This window comes from Trifolium pratense, linkage group LG2 (assembly GCF_020283565.1).
Source record: "Trifolium pratense cultivar HEN17-A07 linkage group LG2, ARS_RC_1.1, whole genome shotgun sequence".
Classification (NCBI taxonomy): domain Eukaryota; kingdom Viridiplantae; phylum Streptophyta; class Magnoliopsida; order Fabales; family Fabaceae; genus Trifolium; species Trifolium pratense.
In genome coordinates, this window is record NC_060060.1 from 7,245,970 (window position 1) to 7,264,569 (window position 18,600).

General features: G+C 34.4%; 1 protein-coding gene across 11 annotated transcripts; it reads left to right on the forward strand.

The window, feature by feature from the left end:
• Positions 1-6,577: 6,577 nt before the first annotated feature.
• LOC123907889 (transcription termination factor MTERF2, chloroplastic) lies at positions 6,578-18,182 on the forward strand. Of its 11 annotated transcripts, XM_045958329.1 has the most exons (7): positions 6,602-6,800; positions 6,958-7,857; positions 7,993-8,081; positions 10,042-10,155; positions 13,200-13,382; positions 16,231-16,448; positions 16,864-18,182. In XM_045958329.1, exons 2-7 carry the CDS (start codon positions 7,083-7,085, stop codon positions 17,198-17,200), a joined length of 1,716 nt encoding a protein of 571 aa, XP_045814285.1. In that variant the 5' UTR covers positions 6,602-6,800; positions 6,958-7,082; the 3' UTR covers positions 17,201-18,182. The 11 variants fall into 11 exon arrangements, with proteins under 11 accessions (XP_045814282.1, XP_045814289.1, XP_045814283.1 ...); XM_045958327.1 differs by having other exon boundaries at positions 6,583-6,800; positions 6,919-8,081; XM_045958328.1 differs by having other exon boundaries at positions 6,602-7,857.
• Positions 18,183-18,600: the final 418 nt, after the last annotated feature.

The following is an 18,600-nucleotide window of genomic DNA, read 5'->3' on the forward strand; positions in this document are numbered from 1 at the left end:
GTTGAATCTTTTCAATACCCTTTCTGTATAGTTTGATTGATGTACCAATATACCATTTTTAGTATATTCAATTTGCAAACCAAGGCAGAATTTGGTTTTCCCCAAATCTTTCATTTCAAATTCTTTCTTTAAGTAATCTCTTGCTTCTTTAATTTCTTTATTGGTACCAATGATATTTAAATCATCAACATAGACAGCGATTATTACAAAACCAGATATTGTTTTTCTTATAAAAACACAAGGGCAAATAGGATTATTTACATAGCCTTCTTTAAATAAATATTCACTCAGTCTATTATACCACATGCGTCCTGACTGCTTTAACCCGTATAATGACCTCTGCAACTTTATTGCATACGTCTCTCTAGGTTTTGAGTTTTCAGGCATCTTAAATCCTTCCGGGATTTTCATATATATGTCACTATCAAGTGATCCATACAAGTAAGCAGTAACAACATCCATGAGATACATGTCCAATTTGTTAAACACTGATAAACCAATTAAATAACGAAAGTAGTGGCATCCATAACAGGAGAATATGTTACCTCATAATCAATTCCTGGTCTTTGGGAAAAACCTTGTGCAACAAGACGAGCCTTGTATCTTACAATCTCATTTTTCTCATTTCGTTTTCTTACAAAGACCCACTTATACCCAACAGGTTTCACACCTTCAGGTATATCCACAATGGGTCCAAATACTTTTCGATTTTTAAGAGAGTTTAACTCAGTATTTATCGCATCTTTCCAATTTTTCCAATCATGTCTATTTTGACATTCATTCACAGTTTTGGGTTCAGGATCATCATTTTCGTTTATGATTTCACATGCAATTGAGAACGAAAATATTTCATCAATGTTCATACCTTTTCGGCTCCACAGATTTCCATAATTTATTGAAATCTCGAGATCATTCTTGTTATCAGCTTCATTATTAATGATCTCATTGTCATCATTTTGTGCTTCTTCGAGAGCACAATTTTCAATCATGGATTTGTTGTTATCTAGTGTCTTTTCAGGATCACTTTCAATCATATTCACCTTTTCTGTTTCTTTTCTTTTTCGGGGATTTTTGTCTTTGGATCCCATAGGTCGGCCACGCTTCAAGCGTGCCTTGGATGTACTTGCTACATCATTTGTTTTTGAAATATCAATTCTAGCTGGGACATTTATAGCTGGTACATGTGACTTTGTCACTCTTTTCAAATCAGTGAATGAATCTGGCAGTTGGTTTGCTAAATCTTGTAAGTGTACTATTTTCTTTACATTTTCTTCCCATGATTTATTATATGGGTCCAAATGTAATAAAGATGGTACATACCATGTTATTTCATTTTCTATGTGTTTATTTTCTCCCCCTAGTGTTGGAAATTTTGTTTCATCAAAATGACAATCAGCGAATCTTGCCTGAAAAACATCACCTGTTAAAGGTTCAAGGTATCTAATAATAGACGGTGATTCATACCCTACATATATTCCCAATCTCCTTTGAGGTCCCATTTTTGTTCTTTGTGGTGGAGCTATTGGGACATATACTGCACAACCAAAAATTTTTAAATGGGAAATATTTGGTTCCTTACCAATTGCAAGCTGATAAGGGGTGTGTTTATGATCAGCACTCGGCCTTAGACGGATGAGTGCTGCAGCATGTAAAATTGCATGACCCCAAACAGTAACTGGTAGCTTAGTTCTCATTATTAATGGTCTAGCTATATATTGAAGACGTTTTATTAATGACTCAGCTAAGCCATTTTGTGTATGCACATGAGGAACAGGGTGTTCAACAGTGATTCCTACTGACATGCAATAATTATTGAATGATTCTGATGTAAATTCACCAGCATTGTCAAGTCTAATTTTCTTTATAGTATAATCAGGAAATTGTGCTCTTAATTTAATTATTTGTGCAACAAAATTTTGCAAATGCCATATCACGACTTGACAATAAACAAACATACGACCATCTACTAGATGCATCAATTAATACCATAAAATATCTGAATGGTCCAGACGGTGGATGGATAGGTCCACATATATCACCTTGAATCCTTTCAAGAAATGCAGGTGATTCTGTATGAATTTTGCCTGGTGAATGTTTTGTTATTAGTTTTCCAAGAGAACAGGCTTCACATGGTTTATCCTCTTTTGTAAACTTTAAACCTTTCAAAGGATGACCATGAGTACTTTCAATTATTTTTCGCATCATTGTTGAGCCAGGGTGACCTAAACGGTCATGCCATAAAATCATAGTTTTGGGGTCTTCTTTTACTACCAAATTACATTCAATTTTATGTATATATGTATAATGTAATCCCGAAGGCAATTTTGGTAGCTTTTCTAAGGTTTTCTTCTTTCCAGAAACATTAGTAGTAATATTAATATATTTCATATTGCCTTCAGTTACAGTTTCAGTGTCAAACCCTTGACGATATATGTCATTAAAACTCAACAAATTTCTCTTTGATTTAGGAGAATATAAAGCATCATTAATGACAATTTTTGTTCCATTTGGTAACATGAACATAGCATTACCTGTCCCTTCTATTAAATCAGCAGGTCCTGAGATAGTATTTATCACACCTTTAGTAGAATTTAAATCATTGAAATATTTCTTACTTTTGAGGATCGTGTGGGTAGTTCCACTGTCCGGGATGCAAATGTCTTTGACATGTTCCATGTCTGACCTTCTTAAAATAAAATCAAGATTAAAGATAGGAAAACAATAATATAATACATTCAACATTATTATTCAATAACCAAATATTACACAATGCCCACCACATAAGTCATACATATTATTAAGTAATTCAAGCACAGCACACAAGTCACACATATTATTAAGTAATACAAGCATACCACACAAGTCACACATATTATTAAGTAATACAAGCACACCACACAAGTCACACATATTATTAAGTAATACAAGCACACCACACATTATTCAAATACTTATTTAATTAGTTACTTAATTCATATTCATTTCATTTTCTTCTTCAACAAAATCAGCAGCCTCAAGGTAGGTAGTATCATTATTGGGTTCAACTTCATTAAAATTTACTTCCTTTCCCTTTTCTTCAACAGATGCCCTGTATTTTTTACACAGGTGTTCTGGTGTCCTACACGTCTTAGACCAATGTCCATTCTTTCCGCATCTAAAACAGATATCATCACGGTTCCTTGAGGGACCTTCTTGGATATATTTACTTTTACCTTGATGATTCTTATTATTTTGGTCATATTTAGGAGGCCTATAATTATTCACATATCCTCGTCCACGACCTCTACCACGAAAGTGGTTTCGACCGTGATTTCTGCCTCGACCATCAAAATGAGCTTTACCCCCTCGTCCTTTATGACGATTATGGCCACCACGCCCACGATTAAATGTTGTTGCATTTATTTCGGGGTATGCTATTGTTCCATGTTATGTAATTATCTCCGGTTATGTTTAGAATTTTGAAATGATGCTTAACGTTTGACATGTTTATATCTAAAATACAAAAGAACAGAATCAATTTTTTTTTTAATGTATAAACAATGACAAAAAAAAAAAAAAATTATTTTATTCAATAGCTACGATTACAAAAACCATGATTCTATCAGCTAATAAACCAGGCTAATACTAGTAATGGTAAAACAACAAATATTGTTACTATTATAAAAGGTTCTCCTAATTCTTCATATTTGGTGATCCAGAAGATGAAAAACATAAAGACAAGTAGAGTGATAAGCATAAGAAAAAATTTAAACATTTTGGAAATATGAGTAAAAGTTTGAGAATGGTATGAAAACTTATGAGTGAAGGTGAAGTATTTATAGGTGAATTTTATGAAGTGTCCGTTACGTTACCGTTGGGTTTGTGGCCGTTGGGAGATAGTGGAAAAATGTAAGCTTTTACTGTTCATGGCCGTTATGTGGCCGTTAGGGGATATGGGAAAAGTGTTAAATTTTATTGTTTGTTACCGTTGGGAATGAGTAAAAATATTCTAAGTGTGTTAAAAATCATCTAGCTCTTAAGATGCACAAATGGAGAGAACAACATGTAAAGTTATATGATAATAACTTTAAATAATATCAAATTTCAAAATCTTAATTATGAGTCTCTCGTGAAATAATATTATTGACTGAGATTTTAGTCTTCCATTAAGAATTAAAGTTAGCAATATTATAGATGTGGATTTTAGTCTTCCATTTAATATGAAGATTAGTATTATAGATGAGGTTTTTGGACACCTCCATTAAGTATAAAAGTTAGTCATACATATGAGGTTTTAATCCTCCATTAAGTATGAAAGTTAGTAATATAGATGGAGTTTTGAATACCTCCATTAAGTATAAAGGTTAGTCATAGATATGGGGTTTTAATCCTCCATTAAGTATGAAAGTTAGTAATATAGATGGGGTTTTGAATACCTCCATTAAGTATAAAAGTTAGTCATAGATATGGGGTTTTAATCCTCCATTAAGTATGAAAGTTAGTAATATAGATGGGGTTTTGAATACCTCCATTAAGTATAAAAGTTAGTCATAGATATGGGGTTTTAATCCTCCATTAAGTATGAAAGTTAGTAATATAGATGGGGTTTTGAATACCTCCATTAAGTATAAAAGTTAGTCATAGATATGAGGTTTTAATCCTCCATTAAGTATGAAAGTTAGTAATATAGATGGGGTTTTGAACACCTCCATGGAAATTAGTATTATTAATCAAAAATTATCTTTTGTGATATTATGGGGATTTTAGACCTCCACACAAAACTTAAATAATATTCACACTTATTATAAAGTTCTTGACAAGTTGTGAGTTTTCTATAATAAGTGGGTAAAGTAGTAGTAATAAAAATAATAATAATAATAGCCACTCTAGTTATAAATCACTTGACAAATTGCCAGTTCTCTATAACGGGGCGAATAATAATTATAATTATCATAAGATTAAAGTAATAAGGATAGATGATATATACCTAGTGGTGGTAAATCACTTCCGATAGAAACGATCGTGCTGATAACGTGTTGAGAAAATCAAATATTTAAGTATCCTTTAAGGACTAATATAATGATATAAATTACTAATGTAGTTATAATACTATAAATATATATTATACTAATGAAGAGAATGGAGAGAATGGAGAAGTTTTATGAGAGTAGAAGAGTTAGATGTATTCATATCATTCATGAAAGGTGCATTTTACATTGAACACAAAGTGGCTTTTTATACTAGTAAAGCCATGGATAAAAACAAATTAAATTTACTATTCTAAGTTGACAAAGATAGATAATAATCTATATTACTATTTTAAGTTGACATTATCCATGAATATTTCAACATTAATAGTGAAACATCTCTTTCACCTTAATTTGATGATTTATTTAATTACTTATAACAGTTAAACGTTTTTTTGTCAAACATTTTTAGTTGCCTTTTTTTAATTTTCAAAAATTAATAAAAATGAAAAAACATGAAGCACTATTTTCCAAATCAGTTTTTAAAAACTACAGTACTAGTATTTCTACTATTTTATACTTTATCTAGAATTTACTTTTTAGATTCATTGAGAATCTAGTGTATTTCGATCATATTATTAGATACATTAGATTCTCGAGGAAGGGTCACCACAAATATGTTAAAGGTGTTTTATATCTCAATTTTTTGGAATTTTTTAGGTTTGTCTGGGGATCGAATCCATGACCTATAACGTACTACACAAACCCCTCACTACTGACCAAGTGGCTTCCACTAAGACATATCAATTAATTTTAATTTTTTGGAAATTTTAAAATCTTGGAAAACAAGTAGTTTTCAATAATGACAAAGTGGTAATAATATACTTCCTCCATCCAAATATATAAGATCTACTTTGACTAAATATACTATTCATTTATTTTGACCGTATTTTTTTAATAACATATAAATATAAACATTAACATATGAGATCTTGTTTGATTTGTTTTGACGAGTATTTTCAAAATATCAAGTTTTTATAATTTTTACAAATAAACGATTAAAGATGTTTTTTTTTTTGAACAGCAAAATATATTAATAACCGAATCTTTGTATGAGACGAACAAAGATCGATAAAAAAGTAGCTGCATAACAAAGGTGCCGCATATAGACAGAACACAAAAAATAAACACGAAACCAAACACTTCCAAGCCCCATAGAAGATATCAGCCCGACCCGGAAAGATGTCATTAGACACTAACTCCCGAACTCGAAGCAAAATCGCTCGACCCATCAGAATCCAGTAAACAGTTTCGTGAGACAAAAACTGACACGACCTTAGAAAAACGGTTGCCACCGGCGCAGTAGAGAACCAACCACACACGACATCCACCAAAAATATTAATGATCAAAATTGTGCATTGAGCTGATGAATGGTCAACTATGTTTTATATTATGGGACGGAGAACTCGCGGCTAAGCTCGTGTGTTCACATAACTCATCCTTGTAGAACATCCAAAATAACATGATGAACCCCTAATTCAAGGTAAATAACGATAAAACTTAAGATGTTAAACAAATTTTATTTTGGTAGATAAAATATTATTTTTGTATTTTAGACAACTTATGTAAAGAAGAAAAAGTTGTCGCGTCCAAACATGACCTTATCAGTTATCAGAGATCAGAGAGGGAACAGGGGGGTCGTGTCGGCTTGAACCAAACATGACCTTATCAGAGATCAAATTTCATTCTGTGACCCTAGCCACCCCAGTCAGTGACCATCAATTTCAACTTGGAGCTTCATCTTTTTTGTTCTGAATTCTGATTCTGCCGAGCTGCGATTCTCCTTCTGTTTAGTAAGTGCATTCCTCTGCCTCATCTTTCTTCAGTAAGTGCACGCAGAATTGAATCCTTAATGGATGCGCTCTTGTTGGTAACCTAGTTAATGTTATTTATTGATTTCGTTTCTAGCAGCAGAATTGAATCCAATCCTCATTATCGTTTTGTACTCAGGAGCTCATATGGCTTCAAATCACTTGTCAGCTAACATGTTGCTTCTATCTCTATTTCCCTGATGAGTCATCTTTACCCCTTTTACCAGTGTTGCTTCTATCTTTACCCCTGTTCGTCTTGGATTGATGGGAACTAACATATTGCTTCAAATTGACACAAATTGGTTAGTTCCACTTGCACATCATGCGTTTCCTTATAAGATTGAGGGTCGTTTTGCGGCGAGAAAGTGCGTCCCCACATTGACAAGAAGGAGTTGTCGAGAGTGTGAATTTGTTATTCATTATGACGATGATAAGACAAGAAGGAGTTCAAATTGGCAGCGGCGGCATTGTGGTTCGGGGATGGGGGAGACTGTCTCTGAATGGGAACTGCAGGAAGGTCGTATGGCGGTTTCAACTTTTCTTCAACAAATGGGTGTGTCGGTTGAGGAATCTGAATCTATCGCATCAAACTCCCCAGCATATCTCAACATGTTAGTTGAAGGTGTTAGGGATTTGGAGCAGTTGTCTTCATCTTCTTCTTCTTCTTCCATGTTGGATGGTAATGGTGTGTTCAACTTGAACTTCAACTACAGAGATAAGATTCTTCACATTGCAGCTCTCAAAGGTGACAAAGGCAAACTAGCCTACTTAGAGAGTCTTGGCTTCACACTCTCTTCCTCTATGAATGTTGCCAGGTATATATCCTCTTCTGCTCACAACAACACCCTCCCATCTCTCATAAACAAGGTTACTTCTATCAAACAACTCCTCTTTCTTCCCACTCACAGTACTCATGATGATCACTATCAATTCCTTATCAAGAATATTCGCCTCATCATGTGCCACTTATCAATTTCATTAGATGAAGATATGCAACACACTTTCTCCTTTTTCGAAAAGGTTCAAGCAAAGCGTGGAGGTCTAAATATTCTTGCTTCTCAAGATGCTGCTTTCCGTTGCTTCATTGAATCATTTCCTCGTATACTTTTGTTATCACTAAATAATCACATCTCACCTATACTGGATTTTTTCCAAAATATTGGGATCCCTGCAGATCGCATTCCAAACATAATATTGGCTTTTCCTCCTATTCTACTCTGGAATGTTCGACTCCTTCAAACTAGAGTTCTCGCCTTGAATCAGGTGCGCCAATTTTTTTCTTTCGTTTTCTGCATTTACGGTCAATGCCAACAAAATGCAATGTAATTTTTATAGGTTTTCATTCTTCTTTTCCTGAAAGCTGCATTTTTTACTTCTCAAAGCTCTAAGCAATTACTTAGCTGAATTTACCATGTTTTAACTATTCAAAGTAGCGTTTTTGCAAGTCTGCCTTTTCATTGTTCTGAAGGTAATTAAGATAGTATTTCAATTTTATATATGCTTCTCTTTTGTTAGTGTTAGAAACAACAAATGCTTTTAAATTATTGTGTAAGTATAGTACTTAGGATTACTCATTACTGCAATTCTTTGTATTTATTAGAGAACCGTGGGTAATAGTTCAGGCACACACTCTTTTGTTTCCTGATTTGTCAACATGGTATTAGAACCTAACAAGAGGCTATGAACCAGTTGACTTGTAAAATGTCAGACCCCTGCATCTTGTTCCTGCACGAACTTGCTTCTTTCTTGCCTAGATCAGCATGATTGCCGGAAGCCGTAAATTAAGAGGTACTTCTGATAAAGGCGGATGTGGTGGAGGAGAATGTTCAGAGGCCTTTATGGATTGAAGGTTGTGGATAGTAGATACTCCCTCCGTCCCTTTATATTAGCCCCTTTGACTCATTTCATGTATATTAAGAAATGTTGGTAGTGTAATTAATGTGTCTATTTTATACGCAAAGATTACTAAATTGCCCTTTTTATATTTCCAAAGTAATTTTTTTGTTTGCCTTTATGTAAATTGTTAGCATTATGATTGTCAGACACTTGAGTGCCCAAATGGCTAAAAAGTGAGATTTCGGTTGCTCAAGGCTCAAGCAATGCACTGTTTCGGTTGGGCTGTACTTTGATGGGAGGAAGTCTTTTTGTTTCATAAATGTTGGGCTTGTTGAAGGTCTTGTGGCTGGTCACTGTTTATTTTCGTTTGTTAGCATTGGTAGAATTATGACAGGAAGTCCTTTTGTTCATCTTAGTGGTTTTGGCTTTAGGCTTGGTTGCTTCGGTAATTTTATGCAGTTGGTATTGCTGTGTAATTTTGGCTTCTGTTGGTTTCCGTAGGCCTTTTGGGGATCCTGCTGTTTGGTGTTCTACTGTGTAGGTGGTTTATTTTTATAGAAGATTGTATTTGGTTTTTGGAGAGGTTTGGGGTGTTTATGTTGTAGTATTGTTCTGTTACTGGTTTAGTTTTTACCTGCTAGTGCAGGAGTGTACTCTCTTTTGTTGTTCCGAGAACATCTTGTGATCGGTTCACTGTTTTTTAATAATTTCGCTGATTCAAAAAAAAGATAGTAACAGGATAACAAGTACCGCATTCCAGTGGATAACAACACATGCGGGTTCATATGGCTGACATACTCTTAGGGGTATAATTAGAGGCATATTTGGAAAAAAATAATAAATGTGTTTAGAAATTTGGAAAGGTGCTTATATTTAGGGACAAGACTTTTTATGAAAGGGTGCTTATAATTAGGGACGGAGGGAGTACCATATTAGGTTTAACAGAAAATGCAAGAGAAAGTGAGAAAAATATTTAGAGAGAAATTTACCATTTTTTTTAATTTTTTTTTTTTTTTATGTTATTGTTTATTACTACTGTTATCTGCTATATGAGTAGTATACACGGCAGAGCCAACAGAAAAGAAGTTAAAAATTTACAATAGTTAGTAACTAAATGACAACAGAAACTAACTGAATAACTGTTTGTAGAAAATTCCAAATGTATTCAAAAGTAGAAGACTTAAAACTTATACTGTATTATAGAATTAAAACTAAGTTACAGAGTTGTGTGACATAATTTAGACAGACAGATCACTCATGCTCTCATTTTCCCCATTCCCAACGGCTAGCAAATCTTCTTTTGGCTCGGAAGTAAATGCCAATATGATCTTAATATAATATCACTTGCTACCTTGGATTGATAAGTTAATAATTTATTCTTTTGTAGATTGATGGCGTGGATAAAGATTATGCCAAGTTGATGCTAAAATATCCGTGGGTTCTATCTACAAGCATTCAAGAGAACTATAAGGAGGTCCTTTTCTTTTTATACTCCGTGAAGGTATGATTAGTGTCATGAGTGCTTGTGGCCATATGATTTTGCATATATGTTTATCTGTATTTGGGCAAGTTGATTGTTACTAAAAGAAAAAACTAAGGAGACTGCTTTGAATTGCTGTTTCACAATAATTTGTTCACTATGAAAATATACTCTATTGTAAATGAACTTTCCTATGTACTAGATAACTTGAAATAGAAGTAATGCATTATATTTAAGAAGTTCAATAATCTTGTTTACACTTGTAAAGCATGGTCATATGGCTGAAATCAAGTTGGTGCCAATGCAAGGCAGTCACTACCACCATACAATATACTTTTGTGTATGTTAAATGTCATGCTTGAAATATTCAAACAAAAAAAAATGTCATGCTTGAAACTTTTCGTTGTAAATATTAAATTATTAATTGGGCATCTGTTCTTAAAACATAAGAAAGTTGTAGCAAGTTATTGGTGGTAAAATAAATTAAAGATTAAAGAAAAATGTTATATTAGGTTAGAGGGTATCAAGACCTATCCTAAATTTGCATATTAGGCCTCCCATAGATGTCCTGTCCTACAAACTTCATGCTCTAGATGTCCAATGTTAAGAAGTCCCACATCGGTTGAGAGATGGCCTGACTAAATGTTTATAAACTAGAGGCAATCCTCACCTTACAAGCTTGAACAATGTTGCAGAACCAAAACTTCTATATTGTAATAGCCTCCCTCAAACTCATAGTAAGAGAATTCTTGGTATGAGTTTGGATTTTGGAATACAAAGCCCAAACATAAAATGACAAGAACATCAGCAGTATAAGCTTCTAGGAAATCAACACAAAATCCATTGAATTGAGCCTCTATGAGATCAATATTCATTTAGTAAAATTCAGTAGGGGAAGCACTAATTAACTTGTTGCTAATCTATGATGCATTTATCCAAAACTTGAAACAACACAGTAGCAGTGTTTGACAACCTATGACACCATAATTGTTGAGTAAAGCACCACAGAAAATTGATTCAAAAGAGAATAATGCTTCTGGATTCTCGAAGCTATAATTCTCCGTCATCTTCTTCCCATGCTCTATCAATCTCAGTTGAATCTTGATCTTATTTCCAAGAACAACAATCTCACCATGAATCAACTCAAATAGCAATAATATTGTGTCAGCTCTATCTAAAATTCCCTTATACCGCAAAATCAACGGCGAACAGAAATCATGGTGATTGCCGCCGGGATCGAAGACGAAAACACAAACAGTGAAATATATCGAAATGAACTTTGATAGAAAAGAGAGCGTAACAGAACTGTAAATCATTGCCATAGTTCCACCGGGATCAAAAACAGTGATGCATAAACCACGATGGGGAAAAAAGAAAGTGATGCTCTTCGACGAAGGCAGTAGCAAATCAGAAAGTAGTTCACCTTTCTTGCCGTTCGGATCGTGATCTTGCAAGAATCGGACGTTTCCGTCGTGTTGACGCTCGATCTTGATCGGAGAAGAGAACGCTTGTACACCGGATTGATTCTGCAATTTCTGGCTGACTGCAGAAAGTACCAACTCAGTTTCGAAATCCTTCGAATGCTTGTCTTCTTCCGAAACGGTGATCAAGAGATCGACATCGCAGCAAGAATCACCAAGAAAACAACGTATCTCCCCAATCTTGATGGAGCATCCATCAAAATCTGGTGTCATTGAAGGAATAGAAACCAGAATAATTGGACTTGCGAAGCTGCCAAAAAGAATTGAATTTTGTGAAGTTGAAGACTCCAAATTTTGAGTAGAAGTGTTGAGAATTTCAACATCAACGGATTCATCTTCTTCACGACTTTCAGAATCGTAAGCGGAAGCGCAATCTTCGTCTTCAATCTATATTCATTCAATATGAATTTCTATGAGTATCTTCCTCATGAATACTCTTATGCACTCTATCTTGCCGACATCTATGATCTTTATCCCTTCGATTCCATGATTCATAACATGGTATCAGAGCCTCTCCAAGATCCGTTGGGCCACCCGATATCGGGTCACCTACCATTTATATCCGCGTACCAAGCCCAATAGCGCTGGACGCGAGGGGGTGTGTTAAGAAGTCCCACATCGGTTGAGAGATGGCCTGACTAAGTGTTTATAAACTAGAGGCAATCCTCACCTTACAAGCCGGTTTTGTAAGGATGAGTTAGGCCCAATACTCAATTTTAAGATCCAACTTTGGCGTTAGAGGGGGTATGTTGAGATCCCCTATTAAGTAGAGATATGGCCATAATAGTTCTTATAATTCTTGCTCTTGAGTAATCCTCACTCCTTGAGCTAGCTTTTGGTGTTGAGTTAGGCCCGCCTAATCCAAATTCTACTATTTAGTTTTTTGTCACAGCAACCCCCAAGCCTTATCCAACTTGGTGAAACCTGCTACTTGGATCAAACAATGCCATAATGTTCTATTGCGAATCATATCTCTGGCCAAACCATTGACTCTAAAGACCCAAAAACACTAATTGGAGGAATTCAACACAGCTAAATCTGCATACTTCTTTATGATTATGGCAGGTGGCTTGGTCCTTTTGCTGCCTTATTAAGAATCCAATTTATTTCACATGCATATGCATGTTGCTTTTGAAAAATAAAATGTTTGTGGTATATGGGTGAAGGATCCAGCTCCTCTGAAGTGAGTAATTCACTTTAGAGTGTAAAGTGAGTAATATCGACCATCAATTAATAAATCATAGGTAGTTATTGTAGGGACTTCACAACAAATCATGAGTTTATTAAGATAACAACCGTTGTTTTTCTCACTTCACACTTTACTCACTTTAGAGGATCCAAATCCACCACGGGTGAGTGTGTAGGGTAGGTAAGGAAGACATATTTCATTAGTTTGGTCAGAAGAGTGATTTGTAGAAGCACAATACTAATAATATAATTTCACTATAGGTTCCTTCATTAGTTTGGTCAGAAGAGTGATTTGTAGAAGCGCAATACTAATAATATAATTTCATTATAGGTAGTTAGTTTGGTCAGAAAAGTGATTTGTAGAAGCACAATACTAATAATATAATTTCATTATAGGTTCCAAAGACATGGATAGACCATGCAATCAAAAGACAACCTCAACTATTGGGTTGTTCAACTAGCAAGCTGAAGTTGATGGTGGATCAGTTTGCCGAACTAGGAGTTCAAAAGAAAAAGTTGTATCGGGTTATCACTAGAAGTCCTCAGCTATTATTACAAAAGCCCGAACACTTTCAACAGGTATTTTTCTTTTGCTCTAATCAAGTGTATATTGTTAAGAAGTCCCACATCGGTTGAGAGATGACCTAACTAAGGCTCTGTTTGGCAAAAATAGCTTATGGCTGATAAGCTAGCTTATAGCTTATGGCTGATGGCCGATGGCTGATAGCTGATAAGCTGAATGAAGTGTTTGGTAGAATTAGCGGTTCAACTGACTGATAAATGTAAAATGACATAAAAGGACATCTTTAATTCAATAATTTTTTTTATCAAATTAATACTATTTAAGATACTTAGAATTTAATATTTTAAGTTTATTTTATTTTTTTTACAATATTTTAAGTTTATTAATTCAATAAATATATCTTTCAAATATTATTATTAAACAAATTTTTATATGCTGAATTTTTTTTAAAAAAAATTATTTTCCTTTCAGTTGATATACTTTATGAAAAAATAACAACAAAATATATTCACAATATAGTATAATGGTTAATTATAGTAAGATACGTTGTTTCAAAAAAAAATTATAGTAAGGTGTGTACCTATGAATTGATAAAAAAAATAATATGCTTTAGCCTTCATATTTGAAAATAGATAATAAGGCAACGTTAAAACATACTATATACATGTGATTTTAAAAGAAGCAATGTTAAAACATGCATTTATTTATTTTATTTTAAATTCTAATGATAATAAATTATAAAGAGTAAATATGGATTTTAGTTAAAATAATAAGGGTAAAAGAGGAAGCAAAAAAAGAAAAGCTATAAGCAATAAGCTCAGAAGCTACTTGAAATAGCTTCTGAAAAACAAGCTATAAGTCAGTAAAATAAGCTAAAAGCTCTTTCTGAAAAGACTGTTACCAAACAGGTCTTTTAGCTTATAAGCCATAAGACAAAAGCTAAAAGCTAGCTTTTTTGTCTTGCCAAACAGACCCTAAGTGTTTATAAACTAGAGGCAATCCTCACCTTACAAGCCGGTTTTGTAAGGATGAGTTAGGCCCAAAACTCATTTCTAAGATGGTATCAGAGCCTTTTCACGATCCTTTGGGCCACCTGTTATCAGGTTTTCGCTATCGGGCCGCCCATCGTATATCCACGCACCAAACCCAATAGTGCTGGGCGCGAGAGGGTGTGTTAAGAAGTCTCACATCGGTTGAGAGATGGTCTGACTAAGTGTTTATAAACTAGAGGCAATCGTCACCTTACAAGGCGGTTTTGTAAGGATGAGTTAGACCCAAAACTCATTTCTAAGATATATGATGTACGGTAGAGATGGTTTACAAGTATATGATATATATAGGCTTCATTACACTTTTGGTCCCTAATCTTTTAAAAGTTTCAAGTTGGTCCCTTATCTTTTCTGCAGGTTTCAACTTGGTCCCTTCCGTCAATTTTTTCACTATTACCGTTAAATTCGGACACGTGGCGAATGGAAACCACTGACACGTGTCTAAATTTAACGGTAATAGTGAAAAAATTGACGGGAGGGACCAACTTGAAACTTTTAAAAGATAAGGGACCAACTTGAAACCTAAAATAAAGATAAGGGACCAAAAGTGTAATTAAGCCTAATATATATTACAAGTTGAGCAGAGGAGAAAATGCAGGTAAGTAATATAAAGTAGAAGAAAATTTGGAGAGTTTGAAGAATATGTCTAAAACCGAATCAATTAACTTCAAAAGAATTTGTGAGTGACCTATTTATACCTGTAATTGACGATGCCAAAATTTTGTCAATAACAAATTGAAGGGCACTCTAGCCAAATAGCTTTCTATGAGTAAAGATTGAACCTACAAATTTCTGCAGAGATTGGCAAAGCTCCTATACTCTGCCTCTGCACTGGATCTTGCCACCAGAGTTTGCTTCTTTGACCACCAGGAATGCATGCCCCTGACGTGGACCTTTTCTCATTAGGATAAGAGGCCCCATCACAGAAACCAATTAAGGAGAGAGGCTGATGCACATGACATTTGGGATATATAAGTCCTTCACCTTCTCTCACTCTTTTCCTCCCTTCTTCCCCTTTGTCTCCTTCTTCTTTTTCACTATGGTGGCATTATAGTTTCTCCTGCAAACTAACAGGGAAGCAATGACTCAACAAAACATATGGGAATTTCCAGTCACAGGACAAAAAACTTTATTAGAATTACATTATAAGATAACTAAAACTATAAGCATAAGCTAAACATTAATTAGAACCATTCCTGCTTGATGTTTTGCATTATCTTCTCATGTTTAGCATGCTAATTGAGCTTGTCTTCAACAAAAAAATGTATTATTATTAAGTAAAGAGTACTTAGGTTTCTTTCATGATGTAATAAATGCTTACCTAAAAAAAAATTGCAGCACCAATGAAAATTGCTCGAAAAATCTTACCAGGAACGTCTACAGGATACATGATAAAAAATGCCAATGATAATGCTAACAGAGTTCCCAATCCTCTATTTCGTCCTTTACATAAGGTTCCCAAATTGACAGAGGGATAATGTTTTGGATATTAGTGACTAACTGAAGTAACATCTGAAGTTTTTAATAATTTTAATTTTAACTAATCTAGGGACTAGGTTGACAGCGCATGACACTTTCAAGGACCAAAACGAGGGTTCACTCATTTTTAAAATTGTCATTTTGTGTAACTAATCTAATCGTACCTTTTTTATTGATAGTTTAGTTATCCTACCTTTTTCTAATAAGTTGGTTAATGACGGTGTCTGTGCATCGGAAATAATATAAGTCTGGATTCAGTTGTAACTGTTAAAATTGCTTCTTTTTTTAATAGCTGCAGATGGGTTTCTATTGTATTTATCAGTGTTGCTTCATTTATTTGTTTACACAATAAGCTCTTGCTCATTGTTATCTACAGGTTGTTCTGTTCTTTGAAAATATGGGTTTTGATGAAGAAAATATTGGGAAAATACTTGCTCGCTGCCCTGAAATTTTTGCCAGCAGCATTAGTAAAACATTACAAAGGAAGATTGAGTTCCTTAGTAGAATTGGTGTTTCTAAAGCTTACATTCCCGTGGTTATCAGAAAGTATCCAAAACTACTTGTGTCTGACATTGACAAAACCTTACCTCAACGGTATGGTTATGATTCATCACATTTTTCTCGTCTATTGTTCTTTAAGTATCATATTTCTTAACTCACCCAATCATTTTTGGGCAGTGAGTATCTACTATTCTAAAATAATTCTTAGTGATTTATATTTTAGAATCATATAAACATTGTAATGCTTTTTTGCAAATCGGAAGGCTCCCTTTTCTTTGATCAATATGTGAAAAAATAAAATATGCTGCAGGAAAACCTAAGCTGAATTTCCACTTTCTTCAACTGCATTGTGATCACTTAAAGAATGTTACTTAGCAATGATTGCATCGGCAGAAAAGTGAAACATGAAGTTTTTTTCTTCCCTGTAGTATTAGAATGATTCAGTGTGGCATTCTAGTTACTAACCATCTAACTGATCATTTGATTTTGATATGTTGATGTTCTGCAGGATAGTGTACTTTATAAAGCTAGGACTTTCAGAGAAGGACATTGCATTTATGGTCTCTAAATTTTCTCCTATACTTGGGTACAGCATAAAGGAAAAAGATGTTCTGAGGCCAAAAATAGAATTTCTGGTGAACACAATGAAGAGGCCAGTAAAAGAAGTGGTCAGCTACCCTAGGTATTTTAGCTATTCACTAGAAAAGAAGATAAAACCAAGATATTGGGTTCTGAAAGGAAGGAATATTGAATGTAGCTTAAAGGATATGCTGGGGAAAAATGATGAAGAATTTGCTGCTGAATTTATGGGTGTTGGAAGGAATTCAGCTCATGATAGGCTGTAAATATCATTACATTGTAGGAATTCAGCTTATGAGTAATGCTATGGTCACACCATTTTACACACTCTTTTAACACACTCCAATTATAATTTGCCACATCATTCGTTCTTTTTATTCCTTTAACCTGTGACCGGATCTACAAGTTGCCAAAACGCAAAAACACTGGGACCCCTTTTTTTTTTCCAAGTCTTTCTCCCTGATTTTTTTTTCTGCACAGTCTTTCTCCCTAATTTTTTTTTTCTGCTGCACAGAGAGCACCTTGCAGAGACTATACCGCAATTACAGTGTGTTGTCATCATCATTTAATTTTCTTCTAATTCTTCGCCATTTTGATTCTAAATTTCAACACCTCCTGTTCTAAACCACTTTCAATTTCTAAGAACCACACCTTTTCTCAATTTGAGAAATTGCAGCATGGAAGAAAAAGAGGGTTGGTGGTGTTGATGAGTTTGGAGGGAGTTGGAGTTATGGGTACCAAATTAGGAACAATGACTTTTTTTTTTAACCTAACGAAGTAGTTGTACCGTTGTCGGTGCCATTTTGGGAGTGCAAATAGACCAAACTAGAAATTGGTCGCGGTGCCATTCCTATGTCGATGTTTCCGGCACCACCATTCGTAAGGGTTTCCAAGGTCCTCTCCCTCTCTGCAGAAATGGAAGGTCAGGGGAGAAAAACGGTATAAAAGAAAATAGTGACAATTTTTTTTTTTAACAACTTGTACAATCAGTTAGTAAGTAAAAGAAATAAAAAGGTGGATGATGTGGCAAATTATAACTGGAGTGTGTAAAATGGTGTGACCATAACATTATTCTTCGGCTTAGAACAAATTTGTGTGTCCATGTAATTATTTTAAAAAGAAAGCAAATCCTTATGTTTGATTTGGTCCCTTGTATTTTGGTCCATCATAATTGTCCATTTTTGTCTCAAAAGTACATTTAGCCAAAAGTTGTGATATGAATATGATACTACATTATTTGTGTTTCGACTTTTCCCTTGTTATGTTACCCAGAATATGATCTTTGCAAACACGCGTATATTCCCTCTCTTCTATCAACTTATCAAGTCTGTCTACTATACCACCGGTAAATTTTTTGTCTCTTACTAATATAAAAAATTTCAAATAATAAAGTACAAACCAAAATTTCAATGCATTAAACATACAAATGAAATGATATTCCAAAATATCAAACCAAAATTATCAAAACCATAAAATAGTACCGGTACAAACCAATATTCCAAAATATAGTAATTTTATATAAACGGGCGGATTCGGGGACGGATTTGGGGTGGGTACCAATATCTCCGTTACCCGCCCCATCCCCATGTTTTGAAATCGGGGAAAACCCAAACCCGAACCCAAACCCAGTCAAATCGGTTTTTCCCCGTCAAACTCGGGGTGGGTT

Excerpts from the sequence above, each read along its gene's own strand:
- LOC123907889 (XM_045958326.1), top strand. The coding sequence starts at position 7,083 with ATGGGAACTAACATATTGCTTCAAATTGACACAAATTGGTTAGTTCCA. Across the intron at positions 10,156-13,199 it reads TCTTTTTATACTCCGTGAAG|GTTCCAAAGACATGGATAGA; the intron begins GTATGATTAGTG and ends ATTTCATTATAG. Across the intron at positions 16,449-16,863 it reads GACAAAACCTTACCTCAACG|GATAGTGTACTTTATAAAGC; the intron begins GTATGGTTATGA and ends GATGTTCTGCAG.